Source organism: Cnephaeus nilssonii (genome assembly GCF_951640355.1).
Source record: "Cnephaeus nilssonii genome assembly, chromosome: 9".
In the NCBI taxonomy this organism is placed as follows: Eukaryota; Metazoa; Chordata; class Mammalia; order Chiroptera; family Vespertilionidae; genus Cnephaeus; species Cnephaeus nilssonii.
Genome location: NC_137080.1, coordinates 83,788,643 through 83,806,379, shown reverse-complemented (window position 1 = coordinate 83,806,379; position 17,737 = coordinate 83,788,643). Strand labels below are relative to the sequence as shown.

The 17,737-nt window shown below is 57.1% G+C and overlaps 2 protein-coding genes across 2 annotated transcripts; one reads left to right on the top strand and one right to left on the bottom strand.

Annotated features, from left to right (window-relative positions):
* Positions 1 to 1,730: 1,730 nt before the first annotated feature.
* TMEM151B (transmembrane protein 151B) lies at positions 1,731 to 7,055 on the top strand (the record flags this gene model as incomplete). Its single annotated transcript, XM_079781445.1, has 3 exons — positions 1,731 to 1,853; positions 4,018 to 4,458; positions 5,931 to 7,055. The coding sequence occupies 3 exons, from the start codon at positions 1,731 to 1,733 to the stop codon at positions 7,053 to 7,055; spliced, it is 1,689 nt and encodes a 562-aa protein (XP_079637571.1).
* Positions 7,056 to 10,919: 3,864 nt separating this feature from the next.
* On the bottom strand, positions 10,920 to 17,453 carry DRC5 (dynein regulatory complex subunit 5; the record flags this gene model as incomplete). Its single annotated transcript, XM_079781630.1, has 4 exons — positions 10,920 to 11,123; positions 12,418 to 12,867; positions 15,222 to 15,790; positions 17,348 to 17,453. 4 exons carry the CDS (start codon positions 17,451 to 17,453, stop codon positions 10,920 to 10,922), a joined length of 1,329 nt encoding a protein of 442 aa, XP_079637756.1.
* Positions 17,454 to 17,737: the final 284 nt, after the last annotated feature.

Genomic DNA, 17,737 nt, shown 5'->3' with positions numbered 1-17,737 from the left:
TCTATCCCCAAAGATCCCATATCCAGGCTTTGCCTCACACTCACGTCCTACTCCCAAATATCCCCATGGACTTGGAATGGGGAAGATCCAGAGTCTAGCTCTGTGACTATTACCTTGAGTAAGTCACTCACCTTCCCTCTGCCTCAGTTCCTAAAGGTAAGTGGGGAAACAGCTACTATATGTCAAAGACTCCAATATAGCACATGGCACACAGTAGGACTCCACAGTGACCGCACACAGATCGATCGTGTTCTATCATAATGGTTGGTTTCCAGGTCCCCGCTTCCCATTAGACTGTGCTCCTTGAGGGTAGGACATTGTGTGTTTCGCTTCTGGACAGGGGGCACAGTAGGCACCTAATACCTGTTTACTGAATGGGTGCATTCAGAAATGAGTGGATGTCAGTCTCCTTTCTTCCTGTCCTCGGTGTGGCAGGGAGAAGTGTGGGTGGATGGCATAGTGGGGTAGGCTACGTGCAGTCACTCAGCCTGGCCTGTGGTCTGTGATTTTTGCCTCCTACACCCAGAGAAGGTCAGAGCCTTAGAGACTGTCTGGTCAAATTCCTCCCTGCACAGACGAGGGAACTAAGGCTCAGAGAAGGGGAGGCACTTGCCCAAGGTCACACCACTTGTTAGTGGAAAAGCCAGGATTAAGAATTAGAACTCGGGCCCTGGCCGGTTGCTCAGTAGTTAGAGCATCAGCCCATGGACCGAAGGGCTGCGGGTTCAATTCCTGGTCAAGGGCGGGTACTTGGGTTGCAGGTTCAATCCCCACCATGATTGGGGTACATGCGTGCGGGAGGCAACCAGTCGATGTGTCTCTCTCTCATAGATGTTTCTCTCTCTCCCCTCTCCCTCCCTTTCACTCTCTCTGAAAAAAAATCAATGGAAAGGATATCCTTGGGTGAGGATTTTTAAAAAATTGGAACTCTGGTGTCCTGATCTCCAGCATAGGACAATGTACACACTTCTTTGCTTCTCTGGGGTGTACTTCTCGGGAAGGAAGATGGTCTGTGTAGGCCGGTTCCAATGTCCTCTCTGCCCTCTGTTAGTCCTTTCTCACGAATAGCTCCATCCTTTCCCTTTTGCCCTGTTCCATCCAGGTTCAGTTGGGTCTGGCTCCTGCCTTATCCTTTACCACCCAGCTGGGAGTAAGAATCTTCCTAGGGTTCCAAGACTCACTTTCATAGATCTTCCCAGGATGGTGAGTGTGTGTGTGTGTGTGTGTGTGTGTGTGTGTGCGCGCGCGCGCGCGCCCGCGCCTAAGCATGGTTAGTAGGGCTAGGAGTGGGGAAGGGGTGCGGGGAGCCCCTGTTGCTTCTCCTCTTTGGGGGGTGGTTATTCGATAGGCTTGGGGAAGGCGGAGTTTGGGGGGCTGGGGGCGGGGCTCCTGCGCTGGGAGGAAGAGGGGGGGCGCGCTGGCTTCAGCTCGGCTCAGACAAAAGGCGGCGGCGGGAGCGGGCGGGAGGCGGAGCGGCGCCGCGCGGGCCTCAAGGTGACACCCGCCCCCGGCCCCGGCCCCCCCAGCCCGGCCCCCCAGCCCGCCTGCCCACCCCTAGCCCCTAGCCCCTTACCCCCGGTGCCCTTTACAGACCCCCTCCCCCCGTGCGGGGGGTGGGGAGCAGCGAGGGCCCCGCCCCCTCCCACCCCCTCCCCAGGGCCCGCGCAGGATGCCCCGGGCCCCCGGCAGCCCCCCGGGAGGCCCTGAGCTCGACGCGCCCCCTCTACGCCATGTCCCCCCCTGGCTCGGCCGCGGGAGAGAGCGCCGGAGGCGGCGGCGGCGGTGGCGGCCCCGGGGTCCCGGAGGAGCCCACGGCAGCGGCGGCGGCGGACGAGGGCCCCGCCCGAGAGGAGGTGAGAGCCGGAGGAGCCCCTTCCCCGGGCGCGGCCGCAGCCTAGCCCCCCATCCCCCGCCGCGCGGCCCCCGCCGGTTCCGCCGCAGCGCGGCCAGCGCCCCGCACCCCTAGCCGGCCGCGGCAGCCGCAGTCCCGCGTAGCTGTCCCCACCCGGCGGCGGGAGCTGTCCGTGGTGGCGGGGAAGGGGCCGCGCTAGGGGCGGGGCTCGGGGGTCCTGGGCAGGGGGCGGGGCCTAGGGGCGGGGCCTCGCGGACCCCGGGCGGATCCGGGTGGGGATAGTGGCCGGGATCCTAGATCGCAGAGGGGATGCTATCCTGAAGGCCAGGAAGGGCGATTTGTGGGGGCTACAGAGGCAGGAGAATACTAGGGGGAAATAGTGGTATCATCTGAGCTAAGAAGGTCAAATGTGTAGAGAGGCGACACCCACCTTCCCCCCATACCTTCCCCAGCCCATCACTAGGAGTGTGTGTGTGTGTGTGTGGGGGGGGTGCACCTCTTTCTGCCACTGTTCATGCAGTCCCCCGCCCAGAGGACCCTGAGACCAGGGATCCTGCACAGTGCTGGTACTAAGCATATCCCTACTCCGAGGCCTTACTCTTCAGTCCTCTGAACCTGGAGACAAAGAGACTAAGGAAAGTACCAGGAGCACCCCATCTCCCGTGCACACACATGCACACTGAGCCAGGGCAGCAGCGCAGGCAGAGGGGCCTGCAGGGAGGGTCCCTGTCAGGTGTGCTCTCACTGGGACACGTGCACACCCAGGAGGGGGCACAGATGCACACCCCAAGGACAAGGCTCCCCGAAAGGTTCGTGGACCCTAACCGGGTTTGTTTATGCTGTGTGCTATTTCCTAGCCCACTACACTTCCAGATCTTTCCTTTGACTTCACACCAAGTCCAGGGCCCACTGCCCCCGGACAGCAACAGCTGTCCCCTTCTTTCCCATCCTTTCTCCTGTCCCCTGGCTAGCCTGCAGGTCAGGCTCTGGGAATAAGTCAGGATCTCAGCAGGCGGGTGTGTGCGAGGTTCCTAAAGCTAGACAGCAGGGAGGAGGAGTGGGAAAGCCCGGCACCACCAGAAATCCAACTCAATACCTATCTATTAAGTGGCTTTTGGGTGCCAGCACCATGGTAGGCAGCCAGGATGCAAAGAGACGGGGCCCTGCCCTCAGGAATACCCAGTCTAGTGGCAGAGCCAGACATGTAAACAAGTCAGTGGGAAGACTGTCGGGCAGAACTCACCAAGTGCTTTAACAATCAAACAGGCCCCCGGAGAGGACCAAAAATCATTCTCTCTTGACAAATGACTGAGCTGCAAAGGTCTTCCTTCCTACCCCCAGCCCCGGTTTGACATCCCCTCGCCCCCCTGCCCCCCATGCCTCTGCCCTTCTAGATATCTCCTCCGGGAATGCCTTTTGTGCAGGGACGCCAGCCCCCTCCCTCCCATCTTAGAACAGCGGAAGGGTGTTAGGGTATAAGAGGGAGACTCACAGAGGGCCTGGGGCGCAGAGCATGGGGAAGGGTACAGGGCCTGAGGTTTCCTGGGGCCTCCCCAAAGGAGGTGTGAGGCTAATTGTCTGTGAGGGACATGGAGGTGGATGGGCCAGAGAGGAGGGGCCCTCCAGATGGTAGGACCGGAAGCCTGGAAGTGAGGGCCCCACTGTTAAGTGGGAAGGTGGAGTCAGTGAGGCATCTGGAAGGGGGCCGGGCTGGGGAGCTGCCTTCGCTGACGCCTGTCTGTCCTCCCCTGTCTTCCCCATCCACTCTCTCCTGCTCCACTGCCGCCTTTGCGCCTGTCCTTGGACTCTGTTTCTCCGGGTGCCATCCTATCCATCTGTGTTGGCCACCTGGGCCTCCTCCCTCCATCTTCTGGCGCTGACCTCTTCCTGCTTCTTGGGGTGTCTGTCTCTTTGCACTTCCCTGTATTGGCATTCTGTTCCCTTTTCCTGTCCCTGCGGCTCACTCTGGGTCACTTCTATGTTTATCTCTGGTCCTTGGCTCCCCTCTCGGTCTCCCATGTTCTCTCCATAATCCCTGCCGGTCTCTGCCTGTCATCTCTGATGCTGGCCTCTGCCCCGCCATCCCTGCATCCGTCTCTGTTCTGGGTCCTGCCACTGTCCCACTTCCTTCTCATCTTGGCCCCTCTTCCTGTCCCTCTGAGTAGCAGCGTCCCATCCAGCCCTCTTTCACCAAGTCCCTCTGCCGTGAGTCCCACTGGAAGTGCCTGCTGCTCTCCCTGCTCATGTACGGCTGCCTGGGGGCCGTGGCCTGGTGCCACGTCACCACGGTGACCCGCCTCACCTTCAGCAGCGCCTATCAGGGCAACAGCCTCATGTACCATGACAGCCCCTGCTCCAACGGCTATGTCTACATCCCCCTGGCCTTCCTGCTCATGCTGTACGCTGTCTATCTGGTGGAGTGCTGGCACTGCCAAGCCCGCCATGAGCTGCAGCATCGTGTTGATGTGAGCAGTGTCCGGGAGCGTGTGGGCCGCATGCAGCAGGCCACACCCTGCATCTGGTGGAAGGCCATCAGCTACCACTACGTCCGCCGCACCCGCCAAGTCACTCGATACCGCAACGGAGACGCCTACACCACCACCCAGGTGAGGGGCTGGAGGGGAGCACTGGTCAGTTCCCATGGGAGGAGGGTGCACATCTGCTCCAACTGTGCCTGACTGTCCCCAGGGGGAGGAGCAGAGGCAGCAGTGAGCTCTGGTGGGCACTGCAACAGGAGGGCGGTAACAACCACCATAATAATAACAGCAAACACCAGCAGGCAGGCTGCTCTAAGTACTTTACGAACATCAAATTATTTAACTTTCATAATGACCCAATGAGGTAGTTAACTATTATCCCCATTTTACAGATGAGGAAACCGAGGCTTGGATAGGTTATGTAATTTGCCCAAAGTCAAAGAGCTAGTATGTGAGGGAGCTGAGGTTTGGACCCAGGCAGTCTGGCTCCAGGGTCTATACTGTTTATTGCTTAATGGTGGAGACCGCTTCATATGCACAGTCTCACAGCATGCCCTCACCTGTTCAGTGCAGTGGTTGCTTCCAAGTCCTCTTGCACAGGTAAGGAGGCCTTAGCTCAGGGACTTGACTAAGGTCTGCAGCTTCTAAGTGGTAGTGCTAGACTCAAGCCCAGGGCCCTAGGTCCCAAGTCCAAGGCTCCCAGAGGTGGGGGTCAGCTGGAAAAAAGGTGGAGGTAGGCATGGGAGGCCACATGGATAGTGGTAGAGGTGGGGATAATCCATCAGCACCTCCTGGGCCCTCCAGGAGTAGACATATCAAGAGCCCTGGAGGGCCCACTGTGGGGGCTCAGTGGTTGAGCATTGACCTATGAACCAGGAGGCCAGGAGGTCACCGTTCCATTCCCATCAGGGCACATGCCGGGTTGCGGGCTCAATCCCCAGTGTGGGGCGTGCAGGAGGCAGCTGATCAATGATTCTCTCTCATCATTGATGTTTCTATCTATCTCTACCTCTCCCTTCCTCTCTGAAATCAATAAAAACATTTTTTAAGAGACATGGAGGAAGAGGAGGATGATTTTCCCAGATGAGGGTGATCTCAGTCTCAGTACTGGGATGGGTCAGCAGAAGCAGCCTGGGGCCTTAAGAATCAGGAGGGGGGACACGTGATTGCTAAGGTGTGAACAGGGAGGCCAGAGACAAAGGCCTTGGATAGGGAGCTCCTCTGGGGCCCATTTGGAAACACAGCTGTAAAAGGCAGGACAGGCAGGCTGTGGTGAGGAGGGGACAGTGTGGGACGATGGAAACAGGCTAAAGGGCCAGGCAAGCTGGGGGCCAGGGCGTGACCGCCAAAGGAAGCAGAGTTTAATTACAATTAGAACGCACACTGGTAGGGATGAGGTTGATTCCTGCCCTCATCTCTAACTCACAATTAAACTGAGGGCCTCCGTTTCTCTATAAAACGCCTGAGAGGATCCTACCCGGCTCCAACCGGGATCAAAACCCGGATAGGCTTAGGGTCTGACCAGGCAACAAGAGCGGTGATGGGGCGGGCGAGGATGAGCAGACAAGTGACTCCCACCTCCTTCCCCCACGGCGCCCCAGGTCTATCACGAACGCGTCAACACGCACGTGGCGGAGGCCGAGTTCGACTACGCGCGCTGCGGGGTCCGCGACGTCTCCAAGGCGCTCGTGGGGCTGGAGGGCGCGCCCGCCACGCGGCTGCGCTTCACCAAGTGCTTCAGCTTCGCCAGCGTGGAGGCCGAGAACGCCTACCTGTGCCAGCGCGCGCGCTTCTTCGCCGAGAACGAGGGCCTGGATGACTACATGGAGGCGCGCGAGGGCATGCACCTCAAGAACGTGGACTTCCGCGAGTTCATGGTGGCCTTCCCGGACCCGGCCCGGCCGCCGTGGTACGCCTGCTCCTCGGCCTTCTGGGCCGCGGCGCTGCTGACGCTGTCGTGGCCGCTGCGCGTGCTGGCGGAGTACCGCACGGCCTACGCGCACTACCACGTGGAGAAGCTCTTCGGCCTGGAGGGCCCGGGCTCCGCCAGCAGCGCGGGCGGCGGCCTGAGCCCCAGCGACGAGCTGCTGCCCCCGCTCACCCACCGCCTGCCGCGGGTCAACACGGTGGACAGCACGGAGCTGGAGTGGCACATCCGCTCCAACCAGCAGCTCGTGCCCAGCTACTCGGAGGCGGTGCTCATGGACTTGGCGGGGCTGGCGGCGCGCGGCGCCGGGGGCGCGGCCGGCGGCTACGCGCCCACCTGCCGCTACGGCGGGGTGGGCGGCCCGGGCGCGGCGGGCGTGGCCCCCTACCGGCGCAGCTGCGAGCACTGCCAGCGCGCCGTCAGCAGCTCGTCCATCTTCTCGCGCAGCGCCCTGAGCATCTGCGCCAGCCCGCGGGCCGGCCCGGGGCCCGGCGGAGGGCCGGGCTGCGGGGGCAGCCGCTTCTCGCTCGGTCGCCTCTACGGCTCGCGGCGCAGCTGCCTGTGGCGCAGCCGGAGCGGGAGCGTCAACGAGGCGAGCTGCCCCACCGAGCAGACGCGGCTGTCCAGCCAGGCCAGCATGGGGGACGACGAGGACGACGAGGAGGAGGCCGGGCCGCCCCCGCCCTACCACGACGCCCTCTACTTTCCGGTTCTCATCGTGCACCGGCAGGAGGGGTGTCTGGGCCACAGCCACCGGCCGCTGCACCGCCACGGCTCCTGCGTGGAGACCTCACTGTGACCACCGGCTCTCGAAAAGCCCGCCGTCCTCCTGCTGCCCCTGCCGGACTGCGTCCCTGCCTGTGGCAGGGGGGTCTCGGTGATGGCAGGCTGTGCTGAGCACGGAGGGGGTGGAGGGAGGCAAGGGTGAGCGGGACAGACCCATGGGGCTGAGACCCCCGCCTTCCGTGTACATAAGGAGAAAGATGGGTGGGAGGGGCCGGCGGTTCCTGGAGATTTCCTCTGGGGCGGAGTCGGCTCTTTCCAGCCCCGCCCCCGAGTTCCTAAGGGGACCCCTTCCTCCCTAGAGGCACTCCAGATCCCGCCCAGCCCTTCCACCATCTTCTGACTGTTAGGTGGCCACTGTGCTGTGGGACCCGCCTTGGGCCTCCTCTCAAGTGAGAGGCCTTTGCTGTGCAGCTGGGGAGGTTCAGAGGCTGTGAGGAGGGGGAACTGGGGCTCTCCTTTCGCTGCCTGGCTCCCCAGGGCCACTCTCTACTGAGGGGCCGTGGTTTGGTGAACAGCCCGGCTGGCTTCCAACCAGCTAAAGAATTCAGTGGGTCTGAGGCCCGGCCAGGTGTCAGCCCCCATCTCAAAACCGATACTCCATCTCAAAACCTTGGACATGTTGCTACCCTCCTCTTGGCGTGTGCCCCAGAGACCGGGGTTCCCTTTCTGCCACTCCCACCACGGTTGTTTGTTTCACTGGGCCCCTGGAGTTTGGGTCCCAGAGAGACTGCTCCCCACACAGATGTCACTCTCGTCCCTCCCCCCTTGCTCCCTGGCGCTGAGGGCCGTTGCCAGGGGCCAAGGGCAGGACAGTGTCCCTCGGTCCTTTCTGAGGCCTCTGGGCAGCAGCCTCCTCCCCTGGCTTCTGGGAGGGCACCCCCTGCAGAGAGGGTGAGATCCCACCCAAACGGCGTTCTGTTTGGTGAATGACATTGCCAGGGAAAAGGAAAACAAGGTGAATGACTGAGCGGGGAGACAGGGAGCTGGAGCTGAGTGATGGGGCGCTCTGGAAGCAGATGGGAGTGAAAGGACCTCCAAGGGGGGGTGTGTCTTTGGGGTGCCCACACCTTGCCTCTGCAGGGCTGAGGACGTTGTCACAAGCCCCAGTTGGAGAAACACTCGATCCCGTGGCAGGTCAGAGCCAGGGATCCTCTAAATCTTGCCCACCCCCTTCACCCTCCCCTCTCCTGTGGGCTGAAGAAGCCCTGCTGTGTCCCAGGTTCTTCAAAGGCGCGTCCCGCCATCATCGCCATAGGGCCCTGGCCCCACATCTGGTTCCCCCAGAGTTCTGATGTCGCCTTCACTCCCCACACCCCCACCCTTATGTGCTTCAGTGTGCATGTCTGTGTACAACCTCCCACCCCACCCTCCCAACTCTCCCGGCTGAAGTTTTCACAGCAGACTTAGAGGCTAGGGATTGAGCTCAGATTTCAAGCTGGAGAGGATAACCCTGGGGCCGCCTGACATTGCTCACCCCTGACGCTTCTCACGTCTCCCAAGCCATCCATCGGAGCTTCCTCCTCCCCTCCTGCAGCCTCTCCCGTCTCCCTCAGCCAGGCTGGGCCTGCAGCCTCCAAGGCATGGCCTCCACCTATGCAACATCTCTGGCTCCCCTGCCCTCCTTTTCTGGGGGGAACTTGGGAGGCACAGATTGTGGGGCCACCACAGTCTGTGGCCCCTTGCAGTTGAGCTTTATTTTCCTGCGGAGATGACCGAATGGGAAGGGAGAAGAGGCCGAAGGGGAGGCTTGGGCAGGAGGGAACAGCTGCCGTTATAATTCCCCGGGCAGCGGTGCCTACCTGCCTGCCAGCACTGAACCCGCCTGGACCCCGAGTCTGTGCTCCTCGGGGGCCTGGCGGTTGGAGCACCCCTTTTTCCTCTGAGCGGACATCTGTGAGGTACAGATGGTGAGCTGTGGCCTCAGGCCCCAGTTCTTGGCCAGCTGGCATGTCTTGCCCTTGTGCGGCGGCAGCCTGGCCACCTCCTGGCTCCAAGGAGGGAGGAACTCAGCTCCTCCTCCCTCAGGCTCGTTTCTGAGACTGAGTCAAAGCTGGGAGGAGGTAACGGGGGGCCCTGTTATTACTTTTGCCTGTATTGACCATTTCTGCCCAGGTCTCACACAGACAGCCTCACCTCCCACACACGCACAGACTTAGAAACCAATTCTTTGGTCTATTTCCTTGGTAGCTTTATTGATTGCCCGGGAAAAGGAAAACCAGAAAATTAATTACTCTCTAAAATTAAACTTTACACTGAATGTTCTTGTTTCTCTAATTAGAACCTCTGCTAGCAGCTGTGGCTATGTACACACACACACACACACACACACGCACACACACACACACACTCACCCTCACACCTACGCATTTGCACTCTGGAACTGTCAGAGGGTGTCAGGCACAGACAGACTCTAGGTTGCCCGGACAGGCACACATGTGCAGTCACTCCCAAGCCCCCTTTGGTGCTCTGCTCAGCGCCTGCTTGCTGGAAGGAGCCCCCAGAGAGCAGGCACCCTGAGGCTGTGGTTGCAGCCCATGGCCCACCCTTTGAAAACAGATCTGGAGGTTCTGGAGTCCCTCAGCCTGAGGAGGATGGGAGATGGGGCTCAGCCTGAAGCCATCAGTCAGGTCCCCTCGTGGGCCCCTGGGTGGACGTGGCTTCTGTGGGTGTGGCTCCAGGGTGGGCAGCCACAGAGTGATGGGGGCTCCTGGAGGTCACCTGGAAGGCTCCATGTGTCCTGGGCACAAGGGCTTGTGAGGTGGGCTGAGCCTGGCTGGGAAGACAGGTCTCTGTCAATTGGGTGCATCACACTGTGGCCTTTCTGTCATGGATTTCCAAGCGCAAAGATTGTACAAATCAAACTGGTGGAAAATAAAGTTTCGGATGACTCACTGACTTCCCTTCCCAGCGTGGCACTTCCCCCACCATCTCCCTCCCCCATGAGAAGCTCTCTGGGGAGGCCCAGCTGAGTCCCTCCTGTCACCTCTGTTTCCCTCTTTCCAGGTTGTGGGGAAGGTTAGGGGATGTCATGGCCTGTGGACTTAAGCAGAGTTACTTAAGCAGAGTCTAGTAATAGGGAGGTGGGATCTGCAGGGGTGAGGATGGAAGAGCCAGGCCAAAGTTCTGTTGTAGCAGGATTTGGGACAGGGAGAAAGAGAGAGAGGGAGAAGGTTAAAAGGTCAAAGATCTGTTCAGTAAAGAGGAAGATGTGGGGATGAGGGTCAGGGTCATGGGTAGCCCCATGGGGAGTCTGGGCAGGCACAGTCCCTCCGAGTTCTCTCTGCCTCTCCTTATACCTGGAAGAAGTCATTTATTTCAGGGGTTCTAGTAATACCTTCTCCCTGGGTTGTGGTCTGGGTCCTATTTAATACTCCTTCTCCCCCTACCCTAGGTCCATCCCCCTCCTCACATCTTGGTGCACTCAACCCTTTTTTAAAAAAATTTTTTTTAATTGATTTCAGAGAGGAAGGGAGAGGGAGAGAGAGATAGAAACATCAATGATGAGAGAGAATCATTGATCAGCTGCCTCCCGCACACCCCACACTGGGGATCGAACGCGCAACCTGGGCATGTGGCCTGACCAGGAATTGATGCTCAACTACTGAGCCATACCGGCTGGGCACTGTTCAGGTTCTTGATGAAAATTTATTATTCTATATAGAATGGGGAGCTTACATCCTGGAAATCATAATCCTAATAGGAAACATTATGTATACATGCACTCAACCTTTGACTACACCCCCAGGATCTCCGTGGTCTCCCCCACCCTCTGTGGACCAGTGTGACACTCTGCAGCAGGCATCATGGGGCATGAACTGCGGGGTGGGGGTGGGGCAGTGACCCAGGTGTGCTTACTGCCCCAGCCCCGTCCCCTATCCTATCCCACAGGGTTCTCAGGGCCCTTGAGTGGTGCTGTGAAGTGGCTGGGATTCAAGCCCCGCTGGCGGGCTTCTTCGCGGTTGGCACAGAGGGCCTGGCCAATGAGGTACTCGCTCTCCTGGGCGACATCGGACAGGCGCAGGTCAAACTCCAGGAGGGTCTTGTTGTCTGACATGCCTTCCAGGAGCTGCTTCCCGCCATCCTGGGAAAGGAGCACAGGGAAAGGGTCGTATTTTTACATCACCACCCAGGATCACACACACTCATATGCATATTTATAGAGAGATGTGACTGGAACAGAAGTTTCACAGAACAGTACTTGGTGTATTTGTGCAGCACGCTGACATTCTCTACTCCACTCTGTCCTCTGTGAGCTGCAGCAGCCATCCTGGGGCCACACGAGGAGCCCAGAGAGGCCATGACATGTGACTGGGATGGGAGAGCAGAGGCTGGCACTGAGCCAAGGAATTTCCAACCCCAGGACCCCCAACCCTGGGGCTTCTGATAATGGGACATAATGAACGTTCCTCTTGTTTCAGCCAATTGCTGCCTACGGTCTCTGTTACTTGCAGCCAAGAGCACCCCTCTGGAGATAGTGAGTGTGAGCAAGACTGTTCCATGGGGGGTGTGGTAGAAGATGCAGGGCCCTAAGGGGAGTACACAGAGGGCCCTCTTCGCTACTCCTCAGTGCCAGAGCTACCCCCTCCCCCATCTGGGGTGGGTGGGCTGGGCCCAACGTGAAAGAATTTCATATTGGGAGGCAGAATGCTGCTATTCTATGGTTGTGACCCAATAGTGTGTTTGTTGCAAAGTCAATGTAATACAGAAGCATTTATAAAAAAAAATGAGGTAGACGATAAAGGAAAACATCAGCAGATATACCAATCAGTAACAGTACATTTCAATTATATTATATTCTTGTATATGTTCACCAGCTGTTCATATAAATTGCATTTCTTACTCTGAAACTTGATTAAGGAAATTAGAGAGACATTTGTCTATTGGAAAGAACCCCAGCTTTTGATCAGTCCTGGGTTTAATCACAGCTTTGCCACCTCCTACTGATTGGTTGCTCTCAGGCAACTCACTAACGTCTCTGAGACTCAATTTTCCATCTGTAAAGTGAGGTTAAGAATACACATTTTACCGGGTAACAGTGAGGACGAAAGGAAAACAATGGATATTGGGTACCAAGCATATCCATAACCCTGAGTAACAGATAGCAATTACTGAAGACCTAGCCAGTGCCTGCAAAGGTTAATCTACAGTATAACTAATTTAATCCTCCCAGTACGCTTTGAGGTAGATACTGTTATTATCCCCATGTTACAGATGAGAAAATGGAGGCTAAATGGAAGGGCTGGAATTTGAATTAGGTAAGGCTGTGATCTTAACAATCACTTCATGTAAGTACCCCATGACAGTTGGATTCCAGCCCCACACCCAAGGCCCAGGGCCTCTCCTTGGCCCTGCCTCCCCCAGGAGCGGTGGCTCACCAGTCCAATGTGGTTGCAGGACAGGTTGATTTTGGTGAGTGTGGTGTTGACGGAGAGCACCTGGGAGAGGAGGGTGGCCGTAGGCTCAGACAGCTCATTACCACCGAGGTGCAGCGTGGTGAGGCACTTATTGGTCTGCAAGGCGTGGGCAAGTGCCTGGCCGCCCTCATCCTCAATGCAGTTAAGGCGCAGGTTGAGGGAGAGGAGGTTGGTGTTGTGCGCCAGGGCGTGAGCCAGCGACTGGGCACCAGGCGCGCGCACCTGGTTGTTGGCCAGGTTGAGCACACGCAGGCGGCTGTGGCTCAGCAGCTTGGCGGCCGCACGTGCACCACGGTCCCCGATGCAGTTGTGTGACAGGTCCAGCTTCTCAAGGGCTGGGTGGTCCAGGAGGCTGCGGATTAGGATGCGTGCCTTGTTGTCATCCACCTTGCTTCGGGTCAGCCTAAAGATCTGTGGGCAGAAAAAAAAAAAAAGATCTGTGGGCAGGTAAAGGGTCCATAGCAACTGGTAGCCAGGGATAATCTGCCTGCCTGCCTGCCTACCTTCTGCAGGTAGAAGAGGGAGCCACAGGGAGGCCTGAGGTGCTGCTCACCTTGTGTTGGCTACCTGGCTGGCCTATCTAACATGGCAGAGTGGTGCAGAATTGCTGGCAGGTAGGAGGGGGAAAAGGCTACCATTTCTTGAGAAATTACTATGTGCTGGGCATGCTGCTAGAACATGTCAGAACCATTATCTCTCACCCTCAGCATCCCAGTGAGGTAGAATGAGTTCTCTCCACTTTGCAGGCAGAAAATGGAGGCATAGGGTGGACATACCATTTGCCCAGTTACATGGTGATTGAGCTGTGGAGGCAGGTTTTGAATCCAGGCCTGTTTGACCCAGCAGCCCCTTGCTGGACCCTACTCAGCTGGCTAAGATCCACCATAGGAAGGAGAGGAACTCAGGGTAAGAACCAGGAGAAAGTGGGGAGGGTGAGAACCAGGAAATGGATGGGATGAAGTAAAAAGATAAAAGAACGGGTGAAGGGTTAGCATTATGAATATGGGAGAGGGGAGCCCCCATCCCTTTCCTTCTCCCTGACTGTTCTGCTCCTCCCTCTTACTTGAGACCTCAGAATGGCTGGCCTGTTCACTCCCTCCCTATCCATTAGTCCTCTCCTTTCTTTCCACCCCTCTTAGCCAGCTTAGAGTCTTTTGTTTCTCACCTTTTCATTGCATCTACCTGGCAAAGCTCCAAGCGTGGGTCCAGCCCACTCACTTATTTTCTGCATGTCTGTGCCCAGGCAACTGACATGATGGAAAATGTCCCGTGACAGGACTGGTTGGTTTCGCTGGAACCACCAATAGCCCTCAATGCTGTGTGCTCACTCAACTCTGTTTCTCTGGCCAACATATTCTCTCATAACCTACAACACTTTCAACCTCCTCCAGCCTCCTCAAACTTCAGGGGACACCCTAAAGCCTCCTCTCAGCAGGTAAACGTCCTCCTGCCTCTCAGCCATTGAATGGGAACCCCTCATCTTCCTATACCGAACACAACATCCCACCACACCTGCTCTTCCCTCTGGCCAGAGCCAACCGCCCCACCTCAGTCCTGGATCCCACCCTCCTGCCTTCTCAGGAACCTTCCGTGGTCAATGAACCTGTACCCTCTGTCCTGGACTCAACCCATTTCTTGCAATTGGACGGAAATTTCCATTGGTTTTAAACACACGCAGGTTTCTTCTTAAGAAAACCCACCCCCCTCATCTATTTCTACTCTACCTCCTCCCCTTTCACAGCCAAGCTCTTGAAAAAGTTGGTCACAGACATCCAGTTTCCTCACTTCCCACTCTCTTCGTAAACCACCCCAGCACTCCGATCGGGCCTCTGCTCCTGGCACTCCACCGACAGAGCTACCCCCTCCCCCCAAGTAACCTCCACTTTTGCTAAGTCCAGTCCTCAGCTCCACTCCACCCCATTGCTGGTCACCCTCTCTTCTTCCTTTGTTTAAAAAAATAATTTTTATTGATTTCAGAGAGGAAGGGGGAGGGAGAGAGAGATAGAAACATCAATGATGAGAAAGAATCATTGAGAGGCTGCCTCCTGCACGCACCCTACTGGGGATTGAGCCTGCAACCAGGGCATGTGCCCTTGACAGGAATCGAACCCGGGACCGTCAGTCCGCAGGCCGACGCTCTATCCACTGAGCCAAACCAGCCAGGCTCACCCCCTCTTCTTGTAACGCACTCCTCCCTTGGCTTGGTGACACAATGCGGTGTCCCCTTGTCTCCCTTCTCTGATTTCCTGGCAGGCTCTCCCTCTTCCAACTAGACTATCTGGGACCTATTTATACTAAAATATATTCAATATGTATCTGGAATTCAAATTTAACTGGACGCTCTCTTTTTTTGTAATTTTTTTTCTTTCTTCTAAATCTGGCAAATATCCTAGTTGCAGTTGTACATTCACATGATTGCTGATTAGTGTCTTTCACCGCACTAGACAGTTAACTCTAGAGGGCACAAATGGTATGATTTTGCTCGATGCGGAATCTTCAGCACCTAGGACAGGGCCCGGAGCGCAGATGTTTGTCGAAGGAATAAATAGCTGGTGAACTGGGAGGGCAGTGCCTCGCTCATCTCTGCATCCCCAGAACCCAGCTGGGTGCAGGGTGCATAAAAGGACACTCGATCTGTGACTAAGAAAAGGATCGGAGGAAGACGAGGATAGCTGAGGCACAGACGGTGAGAGAGGGTCAGAGAGACGCTGAGAATGGAAACGGGGGGGGGGGGGGGGGGGGGGGAGAAGGCCGGGGCGGGGTACCTTAAGGGTGTGGCAGGCCTTAATGGTGGCCGCCAGGGAGTGGCAGTCGCGGTAAGTGAAGAGAAAGAGGTTCCACTCGAAGTTCATGCCACAGTCCTTGATGCCGTACACCAGGTCCAGCTCCTCCAGCTGGCTCAGGCCCGCCACCAGCTCGCCCAGCTGGTAGTGGTCCATGGAGGGCTCCTCCATCTCTCCCTCGCTGCCCGAGTCCGACTGGTCCCCGCTGCGCGGCGGCGGCGGGAGCTGCACGGGCGGGAGGAACTGGTCCACGCGGATCCTGCGCACGTAGTTCCTGCAGAGCGGCAGCAGGTCCAGGATCACGGCGGGGTCCGTGGTGTCCGGGATGAAGTGCTTGATCAGGTTCTCCAGGTGCCGCTCGAAGAACAGGCGTTTCCAGCTGCCGCCGTGGCAGTCCAGGTGGCACACGGGCCAGCGCTGCTCGCAGCAGCGGTGCCAGTAGTCCTCGTCGTCGATCAGGTTGGCGGTCACGGCCAGCGGCAGGTCCGGGGGCAGCTGGCGCAGGACCTTCTGCTGGTGCTCCGGGAGCAGCTGCTTCAGGATCGGGTTGTCTTGGGGAACCGAGGGAGGGAAGCAGGAGTCACCGTGTGGGGGACACCACCCGTGGGGCCCTGGGCTGGGCCTGCCTGGGGGCCCTGGGGCAAGGGAAACCCTCCCCTGCCCTCAGGGAGCGGGGGAGGGAGGGGGGAGGGAGGGGGAAGAGGGAAGGCAGACTTTACTCTCAGGGAGGCTCCATCTGAGGGGAAGACGCAGCCCCTGGCTTTGGGGGTCCGCCTTCCCTGAAAGTTGGCATCGTAGCCTCTGGCCTCAGGGAGCTCCCAGTCTGAGGAAGAACCTCAGTCCAGCCCTCAGTCACCACTTAGTCTGATGGAGGAGACAATCCCTGACTTCAGAGGCTCCCAACCTGGTTTGATTCATCCATTAAAAAATTTAAAAAAAATTTTTTTGAAGAATTAAAAATGGCGGCCGATTTGTAAAATTGGAACTAGAGCAGTGAACTCACTTCAAGGACCCCGACATTTCAAAGCAGAAAGCTCACCACCTCCCTCTGTCTTCTGCATCCAGCAAAACAAAGCAGGGGGAGACAGGGGAGGCATGGGACAAGAGTTGGCTGAAGACAACCGCCCCTCCTTGGCTTTTCCAAACACGTCTGAGCCCCCGGGTGTTTACTGGAATCTTTATGCTTAGTCTCCAGACGTCCTTGCTTAAAGGACACTGCAGACACGTGTGTCTTCTCAAGGATCTCACCTGACTGATAGTATCTAACAGTTCATTTTAGTTCAAGCTGTTGTTACAACAAAAGCCTGAGGAGGCAGGCAAACGGGGATGTTTGGTTTCTCAAGCCAAGCAGTCCCTTAGCCCTCTCTTTCACAATAAAATAAAATAAGATAAGATAAAATGAAATGAAATGAAATAAAAATAAATAAATAATAAAATAAATAAAATAATAAAATAAAATATAAAATAAAATAAATAAAATAAAATAAATAAATTTTTTGAGCATCTACTATGTGCCACACAATTCTAACTGCTGAGGGCTCAAGAGTGAATGAAACAGAGGAAGCCGCTTCTTCTTGTGAAGGGAGGCAGACAACAAACAAGTCAAAGGAATATATTGTAGGTCAGGTAGTGTTAGATGCTGTAGAAAAAAAGATGGCCCTGTCCTCAGCGAGCTCCCCCTCCAACTTGTCTTTGAAAAGGATGAGCATTTACAGTGCACAGAGGGCAGAAAAAAACCCAGAACCTATACACGCCACGGAAGACTCCAAGAGCGTAAATAAAGGTCAGTCAACTAGGGAGGGCTTTCTGGAGGAGGAGGTCGCTAAGGTTTGGGCTGGGTTTTGTTGGAGAGAGTGGGAAAGGTGAGGAGAGGGCATAGGCATGGGGGGCATGTTGCGGGTAGGAGTCTAGTGGGGCCTGGAAGTGGGGACAGCAGGAGGCACTGTCCTGGCTGCAGGGGTCAAAGGGAAGTGCTGAGTGGGGATGAGGACTCTGTGTGGGAGGGGAGGGGCTGCCCAGGACCCAGCCTCCGAGGCCTCTCCTCCAGGCTGTCCCCATCCACCCTGCTCCTGGCTTCCCCCTCCTGCTCCTGGCAGGAACAGACTCACTCCGAAAGTTCTTGACAATGTGTCGAATGCAGAGATCTGTGAGCAGGGGGACGATGGCCAGTGACCACTCGGCATCCTCAGCGATGATCCTGCGCATCAAATGCATATTGGCTCCATAATTCGGACCCCTGGACTTCCAGGGGGTTAGAAAGCTCTTTGTGAACTTCGAGCCTGAGCTCAAGGGTTGGCCTGCAGTGTGAGCCGAGGTTGACGATGTAGTTAGGATGTCCTGCATGCTGATGACTCGCAACCCAGGGGTAGATGACCCCGTGGGGATGGCCTTGTGACAGGAAGTTTCTCAGACTGGCAGGTCTTTGATGCTGGTGGGAACCTGGAGCCAGAGGAGGGGGTAGAAGTGTTATTTTGGAGGGTCTTGGTGGGCATTTATTG